Source organism: Crocuta crocuta, unplaced genomic scaffold (assembly GCF_008692635.1).
Source record: "Crocuta crocuta isolate KB4526 unplaced genomic scaffold, BGI_CrCroc_1.0 scaffold147, whole genome shotgun sequence".
Lineage (NCBI taxonomy): Eukaryota > Metazoa > Chordata > Mammalia > Carnivora > Hyaenidae > Crocuta > Crocuta crocuta.
The window spans coordinates 5,109,967-5,134,021 of NW_027532594.1; the positions used below are offsets into that span (position 1 = coordinate 5,109,967).

The following is a 24,055-nucleotide window of genomic DNA, read 5'->3' on the forward strand; positions in this document are numbered from 1 at the left end:
CACTGCTTGCAGCCCAGCAGCTCCGAGACGGCCAGCGAGGCCGTGTACGCCTGGTTCGCGGTGGTGGCCAGGCGCATGTCGGCGCGGGGACCGCTGCGGACGCGCAGAAGAAGCCCGGCGGCGCGGAAAAGGCGAGCGCTGACCGGACGGCCGGGCTCCGGGCTGCAGCGCCTCAGGCAGCGGTGANCGCCGGAGCTCCCTGCCAGGAGCTAATTCTCACGTCCAGAGCTGGCTCGGTGGCCTTGCTCTAAGGCTGGGAGATGCGGCGCGAGCTCCTCAGGCGTCAATAAAGGCGAACGCGCTCCTGTCCCCAGCATCAGCGACCGAGAGCCTGCCCTCCTTCCTACCCACTCGGATTCATTTACCTTGTGCCGAAGCGCAACCCACCTCTCTGCGGACCGACACCACCTGGAAGAACCAAGTTCGCCTTACATTTTATAAACCGTTGAAATCCCCCTGGGCCTTTCCAGTAATGCGCAAACAACGCTGAATGGGCCCAGAATGCTGGAACAAGTATGGGATCATGGCCTATATTCAATATAAAATTATTTTTGGTAAGCTATGTAGAAACTATAAATATCACTCTCCCACACAGATAATAAGCCTTGGTAGCCAATCTCTGAATTTCCTTTTTCTTCGTAAGTAAACTAGAAGGCTTTAACGTTTCTAATATTCTCCCATAAGTGCCCTGGGTTCTAAAGAAAGAATTTCTCTGAAATCTGATGAGGAACTTGAGACAATATAGGTTAAAAGGGAGCATAAATAATTGACACTGTTGGACCTGGATCGCAAATCTCTCAAGTCCTGCGTGAACACGATTTCCTTACATGGCTTCATTAACTTTTAAAAATCACCTCCTAAATTAGATCTCTTTTTGCATGTTTGCTCTTGTGTTTGCAAAAGTTTACATGTCCAGATTTTTTAAAAAGTTGGAACATTCTGACAGAAGGAAAAAAGAGGAATTTAAATCAATAAATACTGACAGACACAGATCCAGGACTCCGAAATGCAAATAAGTTTCAGTCTTAGGAGTGGAGGTTACAATGTCTCAGGGAAGACTAAGTTACTCTTACAGCTTTTAAAATGTAATTTAAAGGCAAGTTAAAATGGTTATTTTTTATCTTCTCCAGATAAATACGATAAATACTGTATATTCTCATACACTGTTTTTATAAATTTGCTAAAGCACGCAAAATATTTTTACTGGTCAAGAAAAGCAATTTTGGATTAATATTAACTTAAAAGAAAAGGCTACAGAGGCTTCCAAGCTCTCTTCTGAGCACAGCCACGAAAGGAAACAGGATAATCAAATGCCCACTCAGTCACAAACCAACAAGCAGGAAAAATAAGCCCAGTAAATCATCCAGTTTGCAGCAATATGACATACCCTCTAAAATAAACTGGTGGTAGATGAATACCTTGGAAAGATAAATGGACTTCACATATGAGGTTCTGCGCTATGACGCTGGATAATGAGAGGAATAAGTGAAAATGATGACTCTGCTTCTAGAAGAGTTGAGCTGTGATTTTTATTTTCTGGAAGGAATACAACAATGGGGTTGAGTTGTCTAGTAGGGCATAACCTTGTTTGTGACATTAAAATTGTCATTTGCAAAACGGAGAATGCTTACCTTTCTATTTTTTAATGAGAGGCAAGGGAAATGCATGCATTCAGATAACTCAAAAATGGTTTGAAATCATTAAATACAAATCAAAACTGCAAAGTATATATAGAGTAGTATTTGATACTTAGAGTGTGATATTTATCGAGAGGCATACACTGAAATTGTATAGGAAGCTGCAATTAGGAGTTTTTCCCCTAGACAAATTCAGTTTATGTACTTTGATGCTGCCTTACATAAAAAGAAAGATAATTTTAACTCATGTTCTAATTCAGTGGTTTATTGAGGACCTTTAAGCCATTAAATGTCAAGATTCCTTTATGGTTTCTAAAAAGACTGACAATTTCTTCGAAGAGTACTAACTTCTGCTCTTTACAATAGAGCACTATGGTGAATTAGTCATTTTATTTTCCAACATAAAAGGGTTGCCTCCAAATAGATCTGTAGTAACCAAGAATTCCAACCAATGTATTAACCTGCAATATCACTGTATAGATTTCACTTCTTGAGTAGGCCAGATGTCCTGAAGGTGCTTCTCCTAATGAACCCCCAGTGTTTGGCATGTCACAGGCATGCAATAAACATCTGCTAAAAAAATGAAATCCTGAGCACAGAACAGTAATTGGAAAGGACTAAACTTTTGATATTTACTACAGGTTATCATTATAGGCTGACAGTTACTTTATAAAGTCCGCTACTTAAACATTTCAACATGATTTCTAGGAAGAATCCTAATATTTAATCCAAGAAGTAATAGTAATTCTGAAATATTTCCTTTCCTCTAAAAATGTTTTGGTAGACTTACTCAGTTGTATCAAAGTGAGGTTTTTGCATTTGTCATTAGTAGTAATGGTCTCAACTCTAATTTTCTCAAGAATAAGCTGATACACCTATCTAAAAGCAGAGTGGTGTTAAATGACTTTATCTGAGCTGAGAACTATGATGTATTGGAGAGTCTGGACTTGAAGCTGTGGTTTAAGACAAGCTTTCTGAAGGAAGAACATCTGAGCTGGGGTTTAGAGGATTAGTGGAGAGGCTCTGACCAGAAAATTGAGGGTCGGGGGAGTCAGGAGAAGGGGCTTGGGAGAATTGAGACAGAGTTCTAAGCAAAGTAACCAGTATGTGCAAAGGCTCAGAGGCTGGGTAGAGAGAGAATGGTCCAAATAGAGAAGCTGAATAAAGGAAGTTTATTGAGTCTGGAAGAAGACAGTGACAGAGTTCAAGTAAAAGATCAACAGTAAGGAGGGACCTTGTTCAAGCTTAATTAAAGAATGTAAATTTCATTGTTAAGAGTACTGTGGAGTTCTTGAAAGTTTTAAACAGTAGAAAAACATCAGACTTGCATTTCAGCTAAGTTTAGAAAATTATATTGGAAGGGGCAAAATTAGAGGCAGAAAGACGGGTTAGGAAGGCTGTTGAGGCAATTTTGGCAAGGCAATAGGGTGGTCTGAAGAACAATGGGAATGAAGCCAAGTGTAGGATGAAGGTAGATTTTGTTTCTCCAACATAATATATTTCTTGAGAAAGGAAATCATGCCTCATACTCTTATTTTTGAAATTGAGGAAACAAATCTCAAATTAGCTGCTATCCTAAGTGGCTTTCCTACATCCATTAGACTTTTAAAAATGTAGTTAATTCATGGAAAATAAGAGATATGTTTTAGTAGAATGAATACTTATCAGGCCAAAAGGCATAATCACACTTTCATGGACCACATATTAAAGCTTGAATTTTCCCATTAACCAAAGGAATTATATTAAACTACACAGATTTGTAGATCTATTTATTAGAAAGTAATTATATTTAGTAATTGGTTAGAAAACACACATAACAGTGATTTCAGTGATTAAGCCAAAGAACTCTTTTAAGAGTGGGCTTAAAGCATTCTTGAAAAATGTCCTATTGTCATTTAAAACATTTTATTTAGAATGAATGCTGGTTTATAAGACTACTTCTGCTTACTAATTTTATCAAGATTTTTCTCCTCCAGCTCATATCTTCCTGTTTTTATATATATAGCTTGTCTGCTAAGCACTTTTTTCCTTTCAACATGTTTTGAGTACACTGAGATCCTTTTAGCACTGAACTTTAATTTTACATTGTTCTCTTATTTGTCCTCTACTTTTCTCACTTCTTCAATTTAATTTTTAGAATTTTATCACTTATAAAGGAACACGAATGTTGACAGACCTTTGCCTTATTCTCTCCTTTAGGGTTTCTTCTTTGAGAAATGCACAATTTTAAATCTCTAATAGGGTTTTAGAAACATAGGCCATCATCCGCGTTTGTAAATAAGCAGTATTCCAAACAATGTCAATAGTTTTAAATTAGAAAAGCACTTTCCCCAAAGAAGAAGCATATTAAATTGTGGTCAGGTTTTCCAGGTTAATAAGACCAGTAACTTAACTAACTCCTACCCATTAGACACTAAAGCAATTGACATGTATGAGGCAGATAATTATTCCTATTTTCTAATTTATAAAACAGGAACTTATAAAAGCATGGTAACACATCTAAGATCACAAAAATAGTAAATTGCCTTTAAGGATTAGATCCCAGGTCTACCCAAATCCAAAGCAGCCGAAGCTGGGTTGCTTCTTTTAATGAATAATTTGCAAGTTTTGGTAACTATGTATTAGTCTCAGTTTTCTTAAACTCTTGCCATTCTTATTTTATTTATTTAAAAGAAGTTAAAATTTTTTCTTAAATTTACATCCAAGCTAGTTAAGCATATAGTGCAAAAATGATTTTAGAAGTAGAATCCAGTGATTCATCCCCTACATATAACACTCAGTGCTCATCCCAATAAGTATCTTCCTTAATACCCATTGCCCATTTAGCCCATGCCCTCACTCACAGCTCTTCAGTTTGTTCTCTGTATTTAAGAGTCTCTTATGGTTTGTTCCTCTCCCTGTTTTTATTTTATTTTTGCTTCCCTTCCCCTATGTTCATCTGTTTCATATCTTAAATTCCACATATGAGTGAAATCATATATTTGTCTTTCTCTGACTGATTTTGCTTCGCATAAAATATTCTAGTCCCAGTATTAGTCTCAGTTCTTGATTCTGAGGAGAAGAAAAGAGGGAATGAAGAAGGAAAAATTTGTCTCCCTTATACTCAGGATGAGATCTGGCTTTAAAAAAAATCATGGAATGAGTGATCTTAGTCTTTGAGAGCTTATCTCCTCTATTTCACTATCCCTATCATTCCTCCTAGTGTCTTTTCCCAGGCCTTTGGTGACCTCTTGTTACCTAGAGGTCCTTCACTATAGAACTCGCCTGAATCCACCTAAGTCTCCACCTAAGTCTACTAAAAGGTCCTCCTACCAACCTTATTCCTCTTAGAATAAGTGGTTAAGTGCTAGGAAGAAAGCAAGCTTCTTAAACGAATTCATACTATTCATTGTATGAGGTACTGGTATCTCATAGTAATTGATTTAGTTTGACTCAACAGAATATAAGCTCTGTAAAATCAGAGTGTTTGTCTTTTTTGCTCACTGCTGTATTTCCAATGCCCAAGTGCCTACCATGGTAGACCCTCAATAAGTATGTAATGAATGAGCTCCAGAGATATTTCTATTAAAAAAAAAAAGCTTACCTCAATAATGAATTTAACTTTATGAAAGATTTGGGCCATCTAGACAAACATTTTTGGAGGTTTCAGGTCCATTATCCAGGCAGGCAGGCTGTGCTTGGAAATCAGCTTGTCCCTGGGTTCAAGCTAAAGAAACTTCTGTTTTTCATAGTTTTTCCCCATCTTCTCCTTGAGAATCCATAGATATTCCCCAGCTTCTTTGATTTTTCTTTGCTTGCACTGCTAAGCTAGCTATATAGGTTTGGGCAATGGTATATATGGTTCATTTGTTAAGTCAGGCAGGTATTTACAAGTCAGATACTGTCTGAATACGTACCACTGTTTGACAAGATTCATGAACATTCTGTAACCAAGTTTGGCTTTAAACATCTTTAGGCCTATGGTGAAATGACAGGAAAGAGTCTATTGAGATCTCAAAATTAAATGGGAGAACTCATTCAAAAATGCTACAATTTTTTACAGGTGTATTAGTTTTTAGCATTATTATTGAGTTAAATAAGAAGGAATCAGTATAATTTGGAATAGGCTGAGGTTCAGGTGTGGTGGGAAATTGAGAGTTTGGACTTTATCCCATATGTACATCGAAGCTACTACTGTAAGTTTTAAAGAAGGAGAAAAAGGAAGTGAAACAGACTCCAAAAAAAGGTAACCCAAGATACTAAATATATGACATATTCAAGTAGAAAATATTTCTCAGACTAGGCACATATCCTACTGTATTGTATAATTTTTAAAATGTTTTTTGAGAAGCTGGATTTCAACTCTACCTAAAAACATATATGAAGACATGTATTTTTTTAAAATTCTCAAAGTACTTCTGTTTGTGGGCACAAGGCAAGAACTGGTTTTAGTATGTAACCTATAATTTTTAAAAAATTCTTCTTCCTTTTTTTTTTTTTTTTAGTAGTCTCTACATCCAACATAGGGCTCAAACTTAGGACCCCAAGAGATCAAGAGTCATGCTCACCTGACTGCAGCCAGCAAGGTGTCGCTAAAATCTTTTAATCAGGTTTTTTTAATTTGTAACAACTCTCCTGACCTCCCTATCTCTGCCCACCCCACCCCGTGATTCCTACCATGTAGTGAATAGAGATCTACAATATGTGCTTTTCTTATAGAACTCAAAGACCCCCACTCAGTTCCTCCATAATAATCTTTATTTTTAACATTTATTTATTTTTGAGAGAGCAAGATAGAGCATGAGCCAGGGGAGGGGCAGAGAGGGGGTAGGGCACAGAATTCTAAGCAGTCTCTAGGCTCTGAGCTGTCAGCACAGAATCAGACGTGGGGCTCGAACTCATGGATTGCAGGATCATGAGCTGAAGGTGGATGCTTAACTGAGCCACCCAGGCCCCCCATCTCTGTAATAATCTTTAGTTGTGGGTCCTTTAATCTGTTAAATTACCTTCTTTCTTTGCCTCCTTCTGAGATCTCTAGTTTCCCATGAGGGTATCAAATTGTAGAACCTGGTCACAAAGTACAAGGCCACACCTAGAGAATACTTGCATGTTATTAAGCATCTTAGAAATAAAACACCATTCACCAAACTTTCCCATCTGTTCCTCTGCCTTCCAAAATCCTCACTGCATCCCTGGGCCATTTCCCCTTTTGTACATAGAGTACGTATATGTTCAGGCCAATGTAGTTCAACAGAGATGTTTATTTTTACTTATCACTATTAACTTTCTGTGTAGCTAAAAATATTAGAAAGACAGAGAGAGATAATGCCACTTTAAAATTGTTTTTACATGAACTTAAATTTGAACAGAATTCAAGATCATTTGTAATAACAAAACTATGGTTTTCTAAGTTTTGGCAAACGATTGAGAAATACTAACATAGGATTTTATTCAGCTATTACAAATTGGAGAAGGTATTCTTTCTTATTATGTTATAACTCTAATTTAAAAAATACATTTTGGCATAGGTTTATGTATGGGAGTCAATGCTATTATTTTGGCAATTGACAGAAATCTTAATATTAAGTAAGCACTTAGCATTCAATAATTATTTATAGATATTTACTAAGTTCCAAATTATTTGCATTTAATTTCTTAAATCCTATGAACAAGCAGAAATATCTCAAGTTTGGGTGTCTATTTTATCTAGACTTACACCTCTCACATAAGTCACACAGATTGGCAGATAGCTTGGTACTCTGTTGAGGAACATTAAATGGGGAGTCATCTAGTTTACTGCCCAATCCTGAAACAGACTAACAAAAAACAGAAACCCAGTTTGTAAATCTCTTAACAGCCCTTCCAGTTTTAGCCCCCTCAAATTTAAAATGAAGGGCAGGTGAACTTCATATTCTCTCAAACTTTATTTCAGCTCTAAAGTTCTGCTGTTAACGTAATTTCTGATTTTATCAAGAGTTACTACATGCTTTAAACTAACTAGAATCTGGCCGCCTCCTACACCAGGCTTCTTTTGTTACATTATCAGTGGTTTTCAAATTGTATTTCTTAGGATCCGTTCCTTACAAGTTCTTTAGAGTTATTATAAAATATTAGATTTGGACTTTCTTTTTCAAGGCAAACTGCAAATGCAAATCAACATTAAATGCATTGGAAATTGCCATAACAGTAATTTGTTGCCTAATAATTAACTAATAATTCAGTTCCTGGACTACATAAAGCTTCCTTCACCATCTCTGTGGGCATATGTTTGAACATTTTTGTAAATGTGTCAGGATAAGGAAGGGTATAGTTAGTGTATTCCAGCCTTTAAAAAAAATTCATGCCTCTCTGCATTTGCTGGAGTAAAACTAGCAGTGAGTGGACTGCTACACTGAGAGTATAGCGAGGGTGCTTTGCTGTGTGAATCCAGATTTCCTGGATATTATGCATACCGGAAACTACAGAGGGGCGCCTGGGTGGCTCAGTTGTTTGAGCATCTGACCTCAGCTCAGGTCATGATCACACAGTTTGTGGTTTCAAGCCCCACATCAGGCTGGCTGCTGTCAGTGTAGAGTCAGCTTCAGATCTTCCGTCCCCCCCTCCCCCGCACCTCCCCCACTCACGCTCTCTATCAAAAATAAACATTAAAAGAAAGAACGTACATAAATAATACTGCAGCCATAATCCCTAACCCTTAATTTCAAATTTGTTTAAAACATAAAATAGCCTCACTGTTCTGACTTAATAATTTAACTTTATTTGAACTTAAAGACATCATTAATAAAAGGCCAATTTTAGATACTACATATGTCAGAATTCTGGTAATATTGTTTGACTAAAGACTATGCTGACAAAAAAAAATTAGTAACACATATTGATACCACTGCCTTATATATACGCCATATCTCCTCATTGGCACACTAGAACTCATAGTACATCTGGAGAATCCATGCTAGTCTGTAGTTCCCTACCTTATTCATCCAAGGCTTGGGTCAGGCTTTAAGGTTCAGAGAATGATCTCTGGATTTCTGCTGATTCCAGCAGAATGCAGGAGGGATTTAGTTCAAAGTCTCATTCCTACCAATGTTAAATACAGCCTTAAAGAGAAAAGACTCTTAGAATCAAAATGGTTTATGACAGTCTACTGAATTACAAACCAAACTTGCCTTCCCATAGAACTTACATTTAGCCTGTCCTGGATCTCGTCTATAACTGCAAGGATTATCAATCCTTCTAACCCTTCTCCAGAAAACATGAATAAAGTCAATCTTACCCTTCAGTGACACACATACCAGCATGATGAATAATAGCTTTTATCCTAAATCACAAAAATTTGACCTAAGAAATGTACAATGAAGTAAAAGTACAATGAAGTACTTTGAGATTGTTTTTATTAACAATGAAGATATTACTGATATCCAAATAATCTTTTCTGTTTGTAATAGGCAGGTTCTTAAATAATACATGTGTTTTTTACAACTAGAACTTACTTTTATGTCAGAAACTTCAACTTTCAAGTATTCAATGAGATTTAAAAAACTAAACCACAATACTTTAACTTGCACATTAAAAATATACAATTAAAACCTTAGAACCCTAAAATAATGTACATTAAATTTACAAATTTGTGGGTTTGAAAAATATCTAAATTCAAAAGATATCAGAAAAAAAAGTATGTGGATCCAGGAAAAAGAGCAAAGCAGAGTCAAAAGCAGGGTGCATTTCAAATAGGTCACACTCAACTTTTAACTTTTTCTAAGAACAAAAAACAAGCTTAGCAACAGCTTTCAGCCAACCACAAAGCAAACAGGTCAGGACTCAACCACTCCAGATAGCAATGAGGTCCAACCTTCAATGTTTTTTAAAAAAATTATATAGCGTCAGAACAGAACACTGTTGTAAAACAGGATATACTGTCCTGAGTTAAAAGTAACAAAGATTTAAAATCTCTTCACCAAATCTTTAAAAAAAATAGATTTTAGTAACATAGTGATAATTTTGTTTTTATTCTTATGTGCCAGATACTGTATACATTAAAGTCACCTTTAAAATATTAGTGTAATTATAATAAAATATAGAATTTTCTAGGAAATTTTCTTTCTTTTTTTGTGGATAGAGGATAAGGGTGGGAATATCCCTAAGAAATTTTTTTTCTCTTTTTAAATTCCCTGCTACTCAATTTCCAAAATTCATGGGGAAGGGGGGTAGCCAACAATGAAATGCTATAGTCCAAATCCAAAAATATGAGCATGACAGTCACATATAAGTATAACCTTCAAAGCAAGCAAGGAAACTGAACAAACGGCGTAGTGCTATTCTATGCAATTTTTCCTCTTTAGCACTCAATACATATTCTCCTCTGAGAGAAGAAAATTTTCTGAGGATTTAGAAGAGATTTTCAAAGAGTTATAGATTTCATCACTGTAATGTTTGGTGCTGACCTCCATTATTTGCTCAAATTGAGAGAGTTACTTGCAATAGAGACACACAAACACTGTGAAATGATACTTGATAGTTTTCTTCATTTTGCTTTTGGCTTGCTAACTCTATATTCCAAAGCAGTTACCAGTATTTTCTGTAAAAATCTTCAAAAAACACTTTTTGTTTTTCGTCAAGTGCTGCTTAAACCATTTGCTGGTTTTAGTGCCCTAAAAAATAATTATTTTAAGTAAATCAGCTTGACTTGTCCTATCGTTTCCTGTACTATAAAACATAGGAGGTTTGCTACTAATACTGTAAGATGCTCTCCAAAATGTATGTATGACAGGCACCTGGGTGGCTCAGTCGGTTAAGTGTCCGACTTCAGCTCAGGTCATGATCTCACGGTTTGTGAGATCTCATGCTCATGCTGTCTCTCTCTCTCTCAGAAATAAATAAAACATTAAAAAAATTAAAAAAAACCCCAAACNCCATATCCTCACTTTATTCTGTTCCTCTCTCCTCAATTGTCACAGATAACAAAGCTATATTGAATCAAGAAAAAGGAAGTTTCATGGGTTGGGGATGTATTAAGGAGGGCACTTGTTATAATGAGCACTGGGTGTTGTTATATGTAAGTGATGAATCACTAAATTCTACTGAAACCAATATTATGCTCTATGTTAACTAGAGTTTACATAAAAATTTGGAAGAAAAAAATAAAGATGCCTTCTGCAAAAAAAAAGGGAAAGAAAGAAAAATGTATTTTCAATACATTATTTGGGAAAGACAAACTTTACACCAAGCTCATATTTTCCTTGAGCTCTTAAGTCTTAATATTTTTGAACAGTATCCACCCAAATCTTACTGAAAGTTTCATCAATTACTTAACACTCATATTTCTATACACCAGAGACTGGTTGTGTATCTTTTTGTTAAATTCATGAACCTCTATATGTATGGATATAGTGGACCAATTTATTCAACATTCATTCAACCAATATTAATTAAGCATCTATTATTAGACAAGTATTTCCACTTCCCCTCAGTTGGCCTTTGAGAACAATATCCACATCTTCCTTTTTCCTCCCTCCTCTTTTTGTAATTTCTTATAGTGATCCACCCACTATAGTCTTTTTGCTTCTAAAGGGGCACCTGGACTGAAGAATGCCTTAAACTACAAATGCAAAGAAGTACAAAAGGCTTGGAAGGCAGGATTGTGTGTTATGGTGAACATCTGTTATTGTAGCAGTTAGGTAATTGTGTGCCAACTGATGAGGAGCTTTAAAACCAAAAACTCAGGTTTTTAGTTTCAGATTTGACTCTGGAAGCAGACAGATGCTATATTTCATAGTTTCAGAGTTGATAATATTAACAGAATAGCTAACACATACTGTTGTTAGTATGTATCAGGTACTCTTCTAAAACATTTTACATATGTTTTAACTCATCTAATATTTAACTCATTTTAACTCATTCAACCCTCATAATAACCCTTTAGGTAGACACTCTTTTCATTTTAGAAATGAGAAACAGAGAGAGGTTAAGTATCTAACCTAAGGTCACACAGCAAGCAAGCGGCTTAAGTAAAGATTAGAGCTCAACTTGACTCCAAAGGCATATTCTTTCTACTATACCATGATGCTGCCTAATAATGTTTTTAGTTCTTTTCCCACTGTTAATATTCCAGTGATTATGTATCTATCAGGAAAGAGGCCAAAGGGCCATAAACTTTTTTCTCTTAATCCCTTCCTATCTTACCTGTAATCTCTTCTCTATAACTGACTGTTCACCCCACCCTCTGTGGACCTGAACTTTAGAATGTCACCCCCTGAAATTTCACCCCCTGAAATTTAGAATTTCACCCCCTGAAACTTTAGAATGTCATTCCTCTCCAGGAAATCTGAACTGGCTCCTCACTGAGCCTACTGCCAAAATAGGAAATGCTTCCTAACATCCCTCAATATCCCTTCTCCCTTCACCCTGGCCACTGCCTTATTAAATCAGATCCCAGTTTCCTTTATTCCACTTACCTACTTCCAGTCCCCTCTGAACCCTTACACAATTTTGTAAAGCTAAATGAGGAATGTCTTCTACCACTTGACAGTTTACCACACTGTCTCTTAATCTACAAAACACCATGCACTATGTTTTAGGTATAGTTTATAATTAACTATTTCTGGATGTACCTATGTTGTGTTTACAGTTTTAAAGTATAACCTTAGAGTATTTATATGCCCCTTTTGGGCTATGTTGAGAGTACATTCTGTTCTAGATGCAAAGATCTGGGGAGTGGAAGTATGTTAATCTTGCTTTGAAATTATACCTATTAGCACACAAGTATTTAAAAACACATTCTCATTATAAGATTTGTACAAATGACACCAAAGAGTAAGCTGTAGACTTGAGTCTAACTAAAACATCATCAAAATAGTTAAATGAGTAAAATTATCTTTTAGCATAAGTGAAATATAACATTTTACGTAAAAGGAAAAAATGAAAACATAAATGAAGACAAAGTGGCCCATAATCAGTATTAAAGTCACTTTATTGACTAACTGGAATTTATTTATTTTTCTTTCATAGTTTATTGTCAAGTTGGTTTCCATATAATACCCCAGAGCTCATCCCAAGAAGTGCCCTCCTCCATGCCCATCACCCTCTTCCCCTCATCCCCACCCCCATCAGCCTTCAGTTTGTTCTCAGCATTCAAGAGTCTTTCATGGTTTGCCTCCCTTCCCCTCCCCAACTATTTTTTCCCTTCTCCTCCCCCATGGTCCTCTGTTAATTTTCTCCTAATCCACCCATAAGTGAAAACATATGGTTGACTAACTGGAATTTAAATAAAAACTTAAAAAAGACTTTTCCAAATAAAAAATAGTCACTTTAATCAACTTAAGGCATAAGAAAATACTGCAGTTTTTTTCCTAGTGGCTAAATATGATTGGGGGAGGGTAATCTTAAGAACAGAATCTAGAACAAGCAAAAAAAGGACATAAAATAGATGCCACAGAGTTTATCTATCAAAGAGTATGTACTATAACTCAGAGAAAAACCTTTGGCCCATCTTTCTTAAAGACAATGAACTTTTATTTTGTGCAAAATGACAACAAGCTTGTTTATCTAGCTTCTAAGTCCACAGTAATTTAGAAGGGAGTAGGGACTACTGTTTAAATTGACAGCAGAGAAAGTATGATGGTCAACCATTTAATCACAAGGAAAGAGTCAGAAATATTCTGAAAAGCAGAACTAAGAACTTGGACAGCACAATGTAGGAGGCCATTTATTATAAGGATTCTTAGTCCTAAGCCTGAAGGAGCTCTGACAGCACCACTCTCCGACAGATTAGGGTAATAACTAACCTCCATAATAGTTACTCTTACTCATGTTGGACAAAACACCTACAAGTATTTCTATAAGAAATGTTGGACAAACACCTACAAACATTTCTGTAAGAAATAAAATGGCTGAGCTGGCAAAGTAACAGAAATCCTCAGAAGTAAAAAAAATGACCGATAGGAGAAACCCAGAGAGGTAACAATTACTGGGGCTGGTAGTTATGGTTCCCCAGTAACCTAGAGCAACAGCATGGGAAGAGAAGACAAAACCTAGGACTTGGGAAATTGGGGGGTAAACCAGAGACTCAATTATAAAGCCAACCCCCAAGAGGTTATAGTACCAATGAACACATGAAATAGGAAAAATATCCCATCGACAAAAGGAGATAGAAAATTTGCTGTTTCAAGTTTTGTTCTTGGTGGGATGAAATCTCCCCTGAAAATTCATAAACACACAGTAGTTCGCACATGAGAAGTTGGGGCTTTAACATACTATTACCCCTCTGGCCTTAAACAAAAACTAATGCAAAGATTCAGTTAAAGTGCATTGGTTATGTTTACAGGCTCCAGTCAGAAATATGGATCATCCAAAGAGATAAAATTCTAATGAATAAAAGCTTACAGTAATAAAATATACCGTGAAAAAGGCACGATTAGTGAGGGTCAGAAGAAACAATAATCACTTAACTCAGACCTGTAAGATTTGAGGTGTTAGAATTACAGATACAGAATACCAGTTTAATATGTCTTTTATTTTTTTAAAGGAAATGGAAAATATGGGTGAGGAACAAGAAATCATCAAAAAATAAGCAGATTTTAAAATGAATTGAATACAGATTTTATAATTATTAAAACTTAAAACTCAATTGATAAACAGCATATTTAAGCATAGCTAAAGAGGAAGTTTTTAGTAAGCTGGAAAGTAAATCTGAAGAAATAAGTCAGAATGTAGCATACAATGCAAAGAGACCAAAAATAGAAAAATACATGGAGAATGAAATAGAAGGTGTAATGTATACATATAATGACATAGTATATATGTAGTAATGATATACTGTATACATATATTTGGAAGGAGAAAAGCAATATTCTAAGAGGTCATGGTTGAGAATTTTCCAGAACTGATTAAAGATACCAATCCTCATTTTTTTCAGGAAGCACAATGAATCCCATGCAGAATAAAAGAAAGGAAATTCATATCTTGACATATAGCAAAACTGAAAAATTCCAAGAAAAAGGGAAGATCTTAAAAGTTATCCAAGAGAAAAGCCAGATTATCTACACAAGGATAGTAAATGGACTAGTTTTTAACAATGGAAGTCAGAAGAGAATGGAATAGTAGCTTCAAAGCACTGAGAGAAAAAATGGCCACTCTTGAATTCTATTAACATATGAGAAGGCAAATGCAAGAAACACATTTTAAGAGATAAAGCACACGTTTACCACCAATAAAAATTACTGGAGGAGCTTCATTTCAGGAAAAAGCAAAATGATCCTAGAAGGAAGTGTGAAAAATTATTACATAGTCAACAAAGAAAGGTTCCTTGTACTTAAGATTTTCATTCCATGGGTAAAATTCTTACCTATGTAGAACAGTACATTCTCTAAGGATTCTGAACAGCTTTATGTGAACATATGCATTTCTCTTGACTTGGAGTGAAATGGCTGGTTCCTATACTAGGCATAGGTTTAACTTTTCAAGCAAATGCCAAAGTGTTTTCCATGGTGGTTGTACCATTTTTATATTACTACCAGCCGTATGAGAGTTCCAGTGGCTATACACCTTTAACAACACTTTGCATGATAAATATTATTTTAGGCAATCTAGTGGTATAGTGTGGCGAATTTTACCTGGGGATGATTTGGCCCTCTAGGAAATATTTGACATCGGTTTACATTTTCATTTTCACAACTGGTAGGTGAGCGGTTTGCCACTGGCATTAAGCTAGTAGAGGCCAGGGATGCTACCAAATATCCTACAGCACATAGGGCAGCCCCTCACAACAGAAAATTATCTGGCCCAAACTTTATGTGCTGAGGTTAAGAAGCCTTTGTGTAGTAATATCTCACTGTGGACTTTACTTGCCCATTTTGGATAACTATTAATAGTGATCACCTTTCAATGTGCTTATTAGTCATTTATATACCTTTTTTAATGAAGCATCAGTTTAAATCATTTGTCCATTAAATTTTTTTTTTTTAATGTTTATTTAGTTTTGAGAGACAGAGAGAACACAAGTGGGGGAGAGGCAGAAAGAGGGAGACACAGAATCCGAATCAGGTTCCAGGCTCTGAGCCATCAGCACACAGCCTGATGTGGGGCTTGAACTCACGGACTGCAAGATCATGACCCAAGCGAAAGTGTGATGCTTGACTGCCTGAGGCATCCAGGTGCCCCTCATTTGTCTATTTTTAAAAATTGGATTGTTGTCTTCTTGTTACTGAGTTGGAAGTATTTTTTATACATTTTGAATACAAATTGTTTAGTATATGTAGTTGCGAATATTTTCTTCCAGTCTATGGCTTGTCATTTCATTTTCCTAATGATGTCTTTTGAAGATCATAGAGATTCGAGCAGGCAAATATTGGAGTAAAAGAGGGTTAAACAACATAGTTTTACTTATAGTATCCTTAGGTCATAAAAAGGCATTTCTTAAAAGCAGTATTAATTGATGCCACATGGAAAACTGAGCAGCACATACCACAGAAACAGAAAATCCACTACTTAAAATGATTCTCCCAGTCTGAAGACCTCGCACAGAAAAAGGAACAGTCCATGGAAACAGCGTGTTGGACAATGAGATCCTTTTAAAAAGTCCTCTGAACCATGGCTATTTGTATCAAAAAATAACATTCCTAAAGATCTGGAGTTGAAGAAATGAAAAATAGTACTGGAATTGCACAATGGTACATATTGGTGACATTAGAGAAGGTATCTTTGGGGATGCCTGGGTGGTTCGGTTGATAGGGCATCCGACTTCAGCTCAGGTCATGTTCTCATGGGTGGTGAGTTTGGGCTGCGGATCAGGCTCACAGTTGTTGGTAAGGAGCCGGCCTTGGATCCTCTGTCCCCCTCTCTCTCTGCCCCTCCCCTGCTCATACTTTTTCTCAAAATAAACAAACATTTTTTTTAAAAAGAAAAGGTATCTTTGAGCTGAGTTTGAAGATTACTTCGAAAAATATACATTAACTATCTCATGTAGATTTAGATTCTAAATTGTTCATGTAATAGTGCAAAATTCTTACTGTTTCATGCTTTCTTTGAACCAGAGATTTAGTGTATGAAGATTATGATTTCAGGATACTTTTCTATCCTCTCTGCTTAAGAAAATTGTTTACTACAGAACATCTGCAATAATTTACTGAAAGCAGTAAATGGGGGAACTAAAGTAGCAAGAAAGGTCCTAAGTTCTACAAGGACTTTTGGAGAGCTATAATTTCTAAGAATAATAGAGCTGTGTGTCCTAGAAAGACTTTTTCTTAGCCACTGATGACTAAAGGTAAGATACTTAGATGTAGTCAAAGACTGACACATAACAAAAGTTCTTAGACATTAAGGTAATTACCCTCAGAATGTTCGACCCGTGCTCCCCCCATGCCATCCCTCCCATCTCACGCCACCCCAGCAAAAGTGGCAGGTAAATATTAATAAAATGGCCTTTTAACTTGGCCTAACACTTGGGACTTAGACTCACATGTCTGCTTCCTCTGATTCTCCATTCTTTGGTCCTGCATTAGCATGAGCAAGATCCCTAGGTCTGGAACTCGCAGAATCTAAGCTTTAGTACCTGATAAGAAGCCATTGCTAGGGCCCCCCTGAATAGAGAATCTGGTCTAGTGAGAGGAATGAAAATGGAGAATAAGAAAAATGGGTTCTGGAGAAACAAGGACTATGAAATGTCCACAGAGGCAAGAACAGTGCTCTATGTCCAGAGTATTTATATAAAGATACAGACTGCTAGTAATGTGTTCTTATGCAAGCAGAGTACAATGGGAGAAAAGACAGTGGGAGATTTTTTTAGTGTTTTAATAGATGAGACAACTGAACTTTTTTTCATGTCTCAAAGTAATTCTTTTCTTAGTTGCCTAAAATTATTTCATCCATTAGTTTGAAGATAGGGTAGGTAAGAATAAGTGAAAGAAAGAATAAAAATAACCAGGACCTGGATTAGAAAGCAGTAAGTCACAGAGGAAAAATATATGTCTAAAATTCTCAAGATCCAAAGGTCTTGGAAAGAACCATAAAATCCCATGTTATATAATGAATGTGACTCTACATACAAACTATGGAACAAAAAGTAAAACATGTATAGAGTTTTAGAGTCCACCCATTTCACATAGAGTAGCTTGTGCTATTTCTCACAACAGCCTGTGGGACCTCATTATTCCTTGTGTTACCCAAGAAGAAACCTGTCATGCAAATGAAAAGTGGCAGAGCTATGGGTCAAAAGCAAGTCTGTGACTTCAGGTCGGGTGTCCTTTCCTTTCCATCTCTCAACAGTTACAAATGCAGTTACACAACTTTAGTGCATTGTCTAGAGTGAGGACATGTTGCTCAAGACTCAGGAGGCACTGCTGGAACTTTGGGACAACTTGGGGCTGAGACCAGCAGAGGGAAAAGGTTTCTTGTTCACAGTTCTGACAGCTGAGGAAGGGGCTCTCATGAGGTTTCTGCTAGACATTTTAAAATTAGATTGTTTCCATGGAGACGCCTGATGAAGATTTACAGAAAGGGGAGATAGGTATACAGTTCTGGAACCTTCCGGTTGAAGTATAACCAGTGTCTGGCCATGGAAGGCAGATGCTCCTTTAGGCATGCTTTTAAAAACTGCCTTTTCCCATGACACTGATATAATTGAAAATGAAACGGAAGAGATGTTGTTTAAATATTTAATTTTTACCAAAGCCACTGTTTTTAGTTTACTATTTTTTAAACTTCTTTAATTTTCAAATTCAGAAAGTATATACATATGTGTTATTAAAGTTTCACATTCATCTAGCATACTTTCGAATTTACATTCATTGGTTGTAAAACAAGAACAAAACATGTAGTAAATCATGCCATTTTATAAATTGTCAGTTCTCAGAGGAGTGTTAAAATTGTGAGGAGAACCCTAAAATGTATTCTATTTGCTCCAACTATCCTACACTATCATTTGAATGCAATTCTGTAATCTTTTGCGTGAAGATACTATTGATTTCAGCATAGTGTACCTCCTCATTTATCACTCCATATGTAATTGACTAATGTTATTAAAAGTGAAATGAAATGAAATGTAGCTTCAGAGCCAGCCCTCAGGGAGCTTACAATCGAGTTGATGACAGAAGACTCAGAAACAGAAGACAATATTGCCCAAAATATAATTATGCATTAAATGACATGCCAAAAGCTGCAAATATTCAGGACTAGAAGCTATCAGTAAAGTCTTAAAAGACAGCTAGAGGGGAATGGAACAGAGGAGAAAGCAAGCTGCAGGAACTCAAGAGACTATAAGGAGACTCTTTTGGCTCTGGCAGGGGAATAAGTAAGTGGTGGGAAATAGGTTAGAGACCGTTGTAGGGAGCCTAGAAAGCCAGAGAAAGAGGTGACTGGACAAAGCAGGAGGCAATAATGGAGCCCTAAAAGATTTCTGAGTAGTGGCATAAAGTGGTGAAAGCAAGGACTTTCACAAGCGTGCAAGATGAACACAGGCAAAGGAAACCGTACAGCTAAGGAAGAGGTAGTGAGACTAACTGCTCCCCTTCCTCTTCAGCCTCACAAGTTTACCTAACTTGACAGTCACCGAAAGGGATCATTCTTGGACTTGTGCACATGTTGTTCTCTCTGACCCTGGCGCATGCCTCACTGTCAGTCTCAAGTTAGAAGTCACTGCCTTAGAGAAGCCTTCCCAACTCCTCTCATCAGGTTAGATGTTCCCCTTGTACACTTCCCCTGTCACGGCACTTACCTCTGCACTGTAAAAGCTAATGGGCTAGCCAGTCACCTTTATTAAACCAAAAACTCTAGGTGTACGTAACGGCCCATCTTTTCCAGCACTGAATCCCTTTTGGTGAATTGGAAGAATTAAGGAGGGGTATAAGATCAGTAAACATTTCCCTAAAATTATATGAACAAGTGAGAAGATAGATACATATCTAGGCATGCTACAATAAATAAGAATGTTATTTGGAAGATGGCCTCGATCTCAGTGAAGAGATACTGCAAACCTTTTCTATCTACCCAAGCCCCTTAATGAAGGGGAGAGTTGGATTAGGGTCATGGCAAAGGTAGGAAGAACATAGCTTTTTTATAACCACTGCTTGAGGATAACAGCCCTATAATTTTTTAAAAACCACATTTTGGCTTTTACAGGATCAAATAATTTAATAATTTCCATTTAACAACTATCTACAGAGAGCACGGTGCTTTGCAAGAACCCACACAAAATATTTCAAAGTATTCAAAGATTAAAGAAATACAATTCCAGTCCTAAGGAGCCTTATAATCCAATAAATACATACAGTGGAGTTATGTTACAGGTATAGCAGGGCTTTGAATTAAGAAGGGAAGAAATCAAGGTCTCATTAAAATGTTCCAAGCAGGGAAATGAGGTTATTGAGATTTGGTTTTAGAAGATTAGGAGAAGTTGCCAAGATAATTTTAGTTGTGGGGCGAAGCTAAATGCAGGTAGACTAAGTTTAAGATAATGCAATGATCTAGTCAGGAGGTAACTGGGGTATAAACCAGAGAGATGATGGTAGAAATGGAGTGCAGTAGACCTATTCAGTAGATTTAAGAAGGCAGACTCTCAAGAAGCCTGATGCTTCCTTCTACTTTATACCTAAACACATGCAAGGCAAGGTGCTGTTGCCAAAGACGGTTTTGATGGAGATGCTTATGGACAGGATACTAACATTAATTTTACATGTAACTGTGTACTTGCGGACAGATGCCTATCTGTTTTTATTCCAAAATGTCCTTCTGCAATTATCTCTAGAGCTTAAAGCAGCACACAATTAAATGAAAAGAATCTGAACTTAAAAATCCAGATTCCAACCCCTGCGCATTATTTTATCTTCTCTGACTTAGAATTTTCATCTGTAAAATACGTTACTTACTTCATGGGTTTGCTATAAGAACAAGATATGAAAACTGCTAGAAATAAGTAATTGACAACATTGACAGTGCCAATGTTTTGACACCTTCATACTATCAGGTTGCCATCTGGACAAGACAAATACTCATAATAAATAAGCATTTAGTAAGAATGGTTTTCTCACAATTGATTCAAGCTGTGTTTCTATGTAGATACAAAATGATACTCAGATAAACTATACTATTAAACATTTATAAAGAAAAAGTAGTAAAGTATAATGACTAAAACCCTTGTCATTAGAGTCCAACAACGCTGAGGTCCAAGGATAAATTAAATCTCTCTTAGTCTTGATGTCCTGACCTGTGCAATGGGAATGATAGTATAGTAACTTTAGAGGGCCAGAGGATTACATGAAATCAAGCACAGTGGCTATAAGTGGTCAGTAAATAGTAAACAATCAGTAAATATTAGCAGTAGGAACTACATACATTGAGCCTTGTCATACTTGGAATATAAATTAAACAACTATTCAGCATAGTATTGTGAAATACTCAAAAATTTTTTCTCCTTTTGGTGTTTTGGGCTTGAACAATGTGTATCTAGGATAAAAACTATTAGGTATTGATGTAATTTTATTTTTTAAATGTTTAGTTTTGAGAGAGTGACTGCATGCATGTATGCATGTGCATGAGCAGGGGAGAGGCGGAGAGAGAAGGAGAGAGAGAATCCCAAGCAGGCTCTGTGAGGCAGAGCCTGATGCCAGACTTGATCTCACAACTGTGAGATTATACCCTGAGCTGAAATCAAGAGTCAGATGCTTAAGTGAGTCACACAGGCACCCCAAGTATTGAAGTAATTTAAAGAATTTAGTATGTGTGGGGCACCCGGGTGGCTCAGTCAGTAAAGCATCCGATTTTGGCTCAGGTCATGATCTTAAAGCTTGTGAGTTTGAGCCCTGCATTGGGCTCTGTGCTGCCAGCTCTGGAGTCTACTTAAGATTATGTCTCCCTCACTCCTTGCCCCTCCTCTGCTTGTGCTCTGTCTCTATCTCTCACTGAAAAATAAACATTAAAAATTAAAAAAAATAAAATTTAGTATTTGTATAATAATTCTAGTTATAATATTTACCATGTATCTGCAGATAATTTTAATGTCAAGCACACCCAGCCTCAATGATTTTACATATTAAATAGAATATATATTTTAAAAATAATACAAGGGGTGCCTGGGTGGCTCAGTCAGTTAAGCGTCTGACTTCATCTCACAGTTCATGGGTTTGAGCCCCACTTTGGGCTCAGATTCTGTGTCTCCTTCTCTCTCTGCCCCTCCCCTACTCACACTCTGTCTGTCTCTCTCTCTCTCAAAAACAAATAAAACGTTAAAAATAAAAAAAAAAAAAATCCAGAATGGTGAGGATGTAGAGCAACTGAACTCATAACTTGCTTGTAGAAATATAAAATGGCACAATCACTTTGGAAAAAAAATACAATATTGGGGCACCTGGGTGGCTCAGTCAGTTGAGCATCTGACTTCGGCTCAGGTCATGATCTCGCCATTCTTGGGTTCGAGCCCTGCTGACAGCGCAGAGCCTGGAGCCTGCTCCGAGTTCTGTGTCTCCCTCTCTCTCATCCCCCCTTCAAAAATAAACATTAAAAAAAATACAATATTGAAAATCTCTAATTTAACAATTCATTGGCTACTTTTTATTACTAATATTTTCCCAAGAACATCCATTTGTCAATGTGCTAGAAAAGGCTAGTTGTCCCTAGAGTCTGTTCTCTGCTTCTTCCATGGTTAATAAAGCTCCGAATCTTTAGCTGGGCATACTGCCACTTTAAGAATAAAGCTATATTATCCAGTTTTCCTTGCATCTAGGTGTGACCAAGTTAGTATGCTTTGGCCAGTACAATTATAAAAGGAAATGGAGTGTGCATCGTAAATGTCACTAAAATGAAGAAGCGTATGTTCATTCTCCTTGTAAATTCTTCCTCTGTCTGGAATGTGGATGTGATTTAGAGCTGGAACAACCATCTTGGACATCAGTCTTAAGAGAGTGAAGCCTCACCTTGAGACTACTGGAAAAATACACAAGGACTTTGGGTACATGATTAGATGGAGCTTCTAAATCAGTCCCAACTGCCTTCCTTTATATGAGAGAGAAGGAACCTGTCCTGTATAAGAAATCTGTTGGGTTTTCTGTCATTGGCAATTTAATCTAATTCAATTAAAAAAATATAGACAAAATGAAAGCCAAATTTTAAGTTCACTTACTTTAATAAGTTTGTTCTCATATATACATGCCTACTCTTTCTATATCCCTTTTTGATCATATTCCCACTGTGGACTCCTGGATTCCTGTTTTCATGTGCTACAGGAGGGAAAGAGAAGGGGTGAGTTCATTCATCTGCTCCACCACTTGCATAGTTCATATCATATCTATCTATCATTCAGTCTATCATCAATCACCAATCTATCACCAATCTATCATTCAGTCTACCCCTTTAGGGTCCATTTTGCTCTTCATCCTAGAAACGCAACTCTATACCTGTCCTCAAAAATAGCATTCATTTGTTCATTACTTCCTCAACAGATTTTTGAGTGCTGTGTGCTAGGCATTCTGTTAGATAATAAAACAGATCTTTACTTCAGAGAGCTATGTTAGGTTAATACTTTAAAATGAAGATTGAATTATGTTCTATTATTTGTGTATTACACATCTGTGGTCCCAAAGTTTCCTAATGGACCAAAATGAAAGGTAAATGAATATAAAAGGTTGGAAGGAAGCAGGATATATGGAGAGAGAGCAGGGGATCAGAATGTATGGAGGAGGACTCTCAGAGACAAAGGCAAAGATATAACCATAGCAAAGGTAGGAGCAAGAAGGGAAAGAAACATATTCATTGAATTTTACTGGGCTTCATATACCTTCACAACCTCTTTCATGTATTAATGTATTAATTAATTAATTAATATTAATCAGTATAATTAATCAATTAAATTCTTAATTAATCTTAATTAGTATTAATTAATTGGGACAAGCCTATTGTTAGACTTCTGGAACTTCTAGAGCATAGCGACCACACTCATCATTATTATTATACCTGCCTTTTGCAACGCTTGCAATGCTAAAAGCAAAGACCTTCAGAAATCCTCAAAAGGCTCCTTAATATTATTTCCCAATTTTGGCCGCCATTCAGGACTTCTGCCCCTTCCTACCTCTCAGTGGAATCTTCTACTAGTGTCTCCTGAGAGAAGAGGTGATTTGGAAGAATGAGGAGTGTAGCTGAAATCCACAATTAAAATTTGGGTTGTTTAATTATCTCATAGAAACACTGCTATAATAGAAGGCAAACATCATTTATGCTACCAAATCTATAGTTCAGCAACTTTATGTGACTAAAATGGGCTTTTATGGGTTGTTTCTAGGATTTGCCAGAGTGAGAAAATAAGTTCATAGTTTCCCACAATTAACATTAATTTAAACTTTGGACTGTAGTCCCTTACTGAGGCACAGAAAACCTGAAGACCATTTTTTGTCCAAAATATGAAGACAGTGCCACTGCTCTTAGACACATGGCCCCAGAAGGATTAAAAAAAAAACAAACAA

General features: G+C 36.6%; 1 protein-coding gene across 2 annotated transcripts in view; it reads right to left on the bottom strand.

Annotated features, from left to right (window-relative positions):
- SESN1 (sestrin 1) overlaps positions 1 to 24,055 on the bottom strand; it is a 117,339-nt gene that overhangs the window by 22,167 nt on the left and 71,117 nt on the right. The window contains exon 1 of one of the 2 annotated variants that reach the window (XM_077780071.1): positions 1 to 182. The exons of the other annotated variant lie outside the window; for it this stretch is intronic. Coding sequence (XP_077636197.1) covers positions 1 to 77 — 77 coding nt within the window. The 5' untranslated portion in view covers positions 78 to 182. Of the gene's footprint in view, positions 183 to 24,055 lie in introns of those variants that run through there. 2 annotated transcript variants of the gene reach the window in all.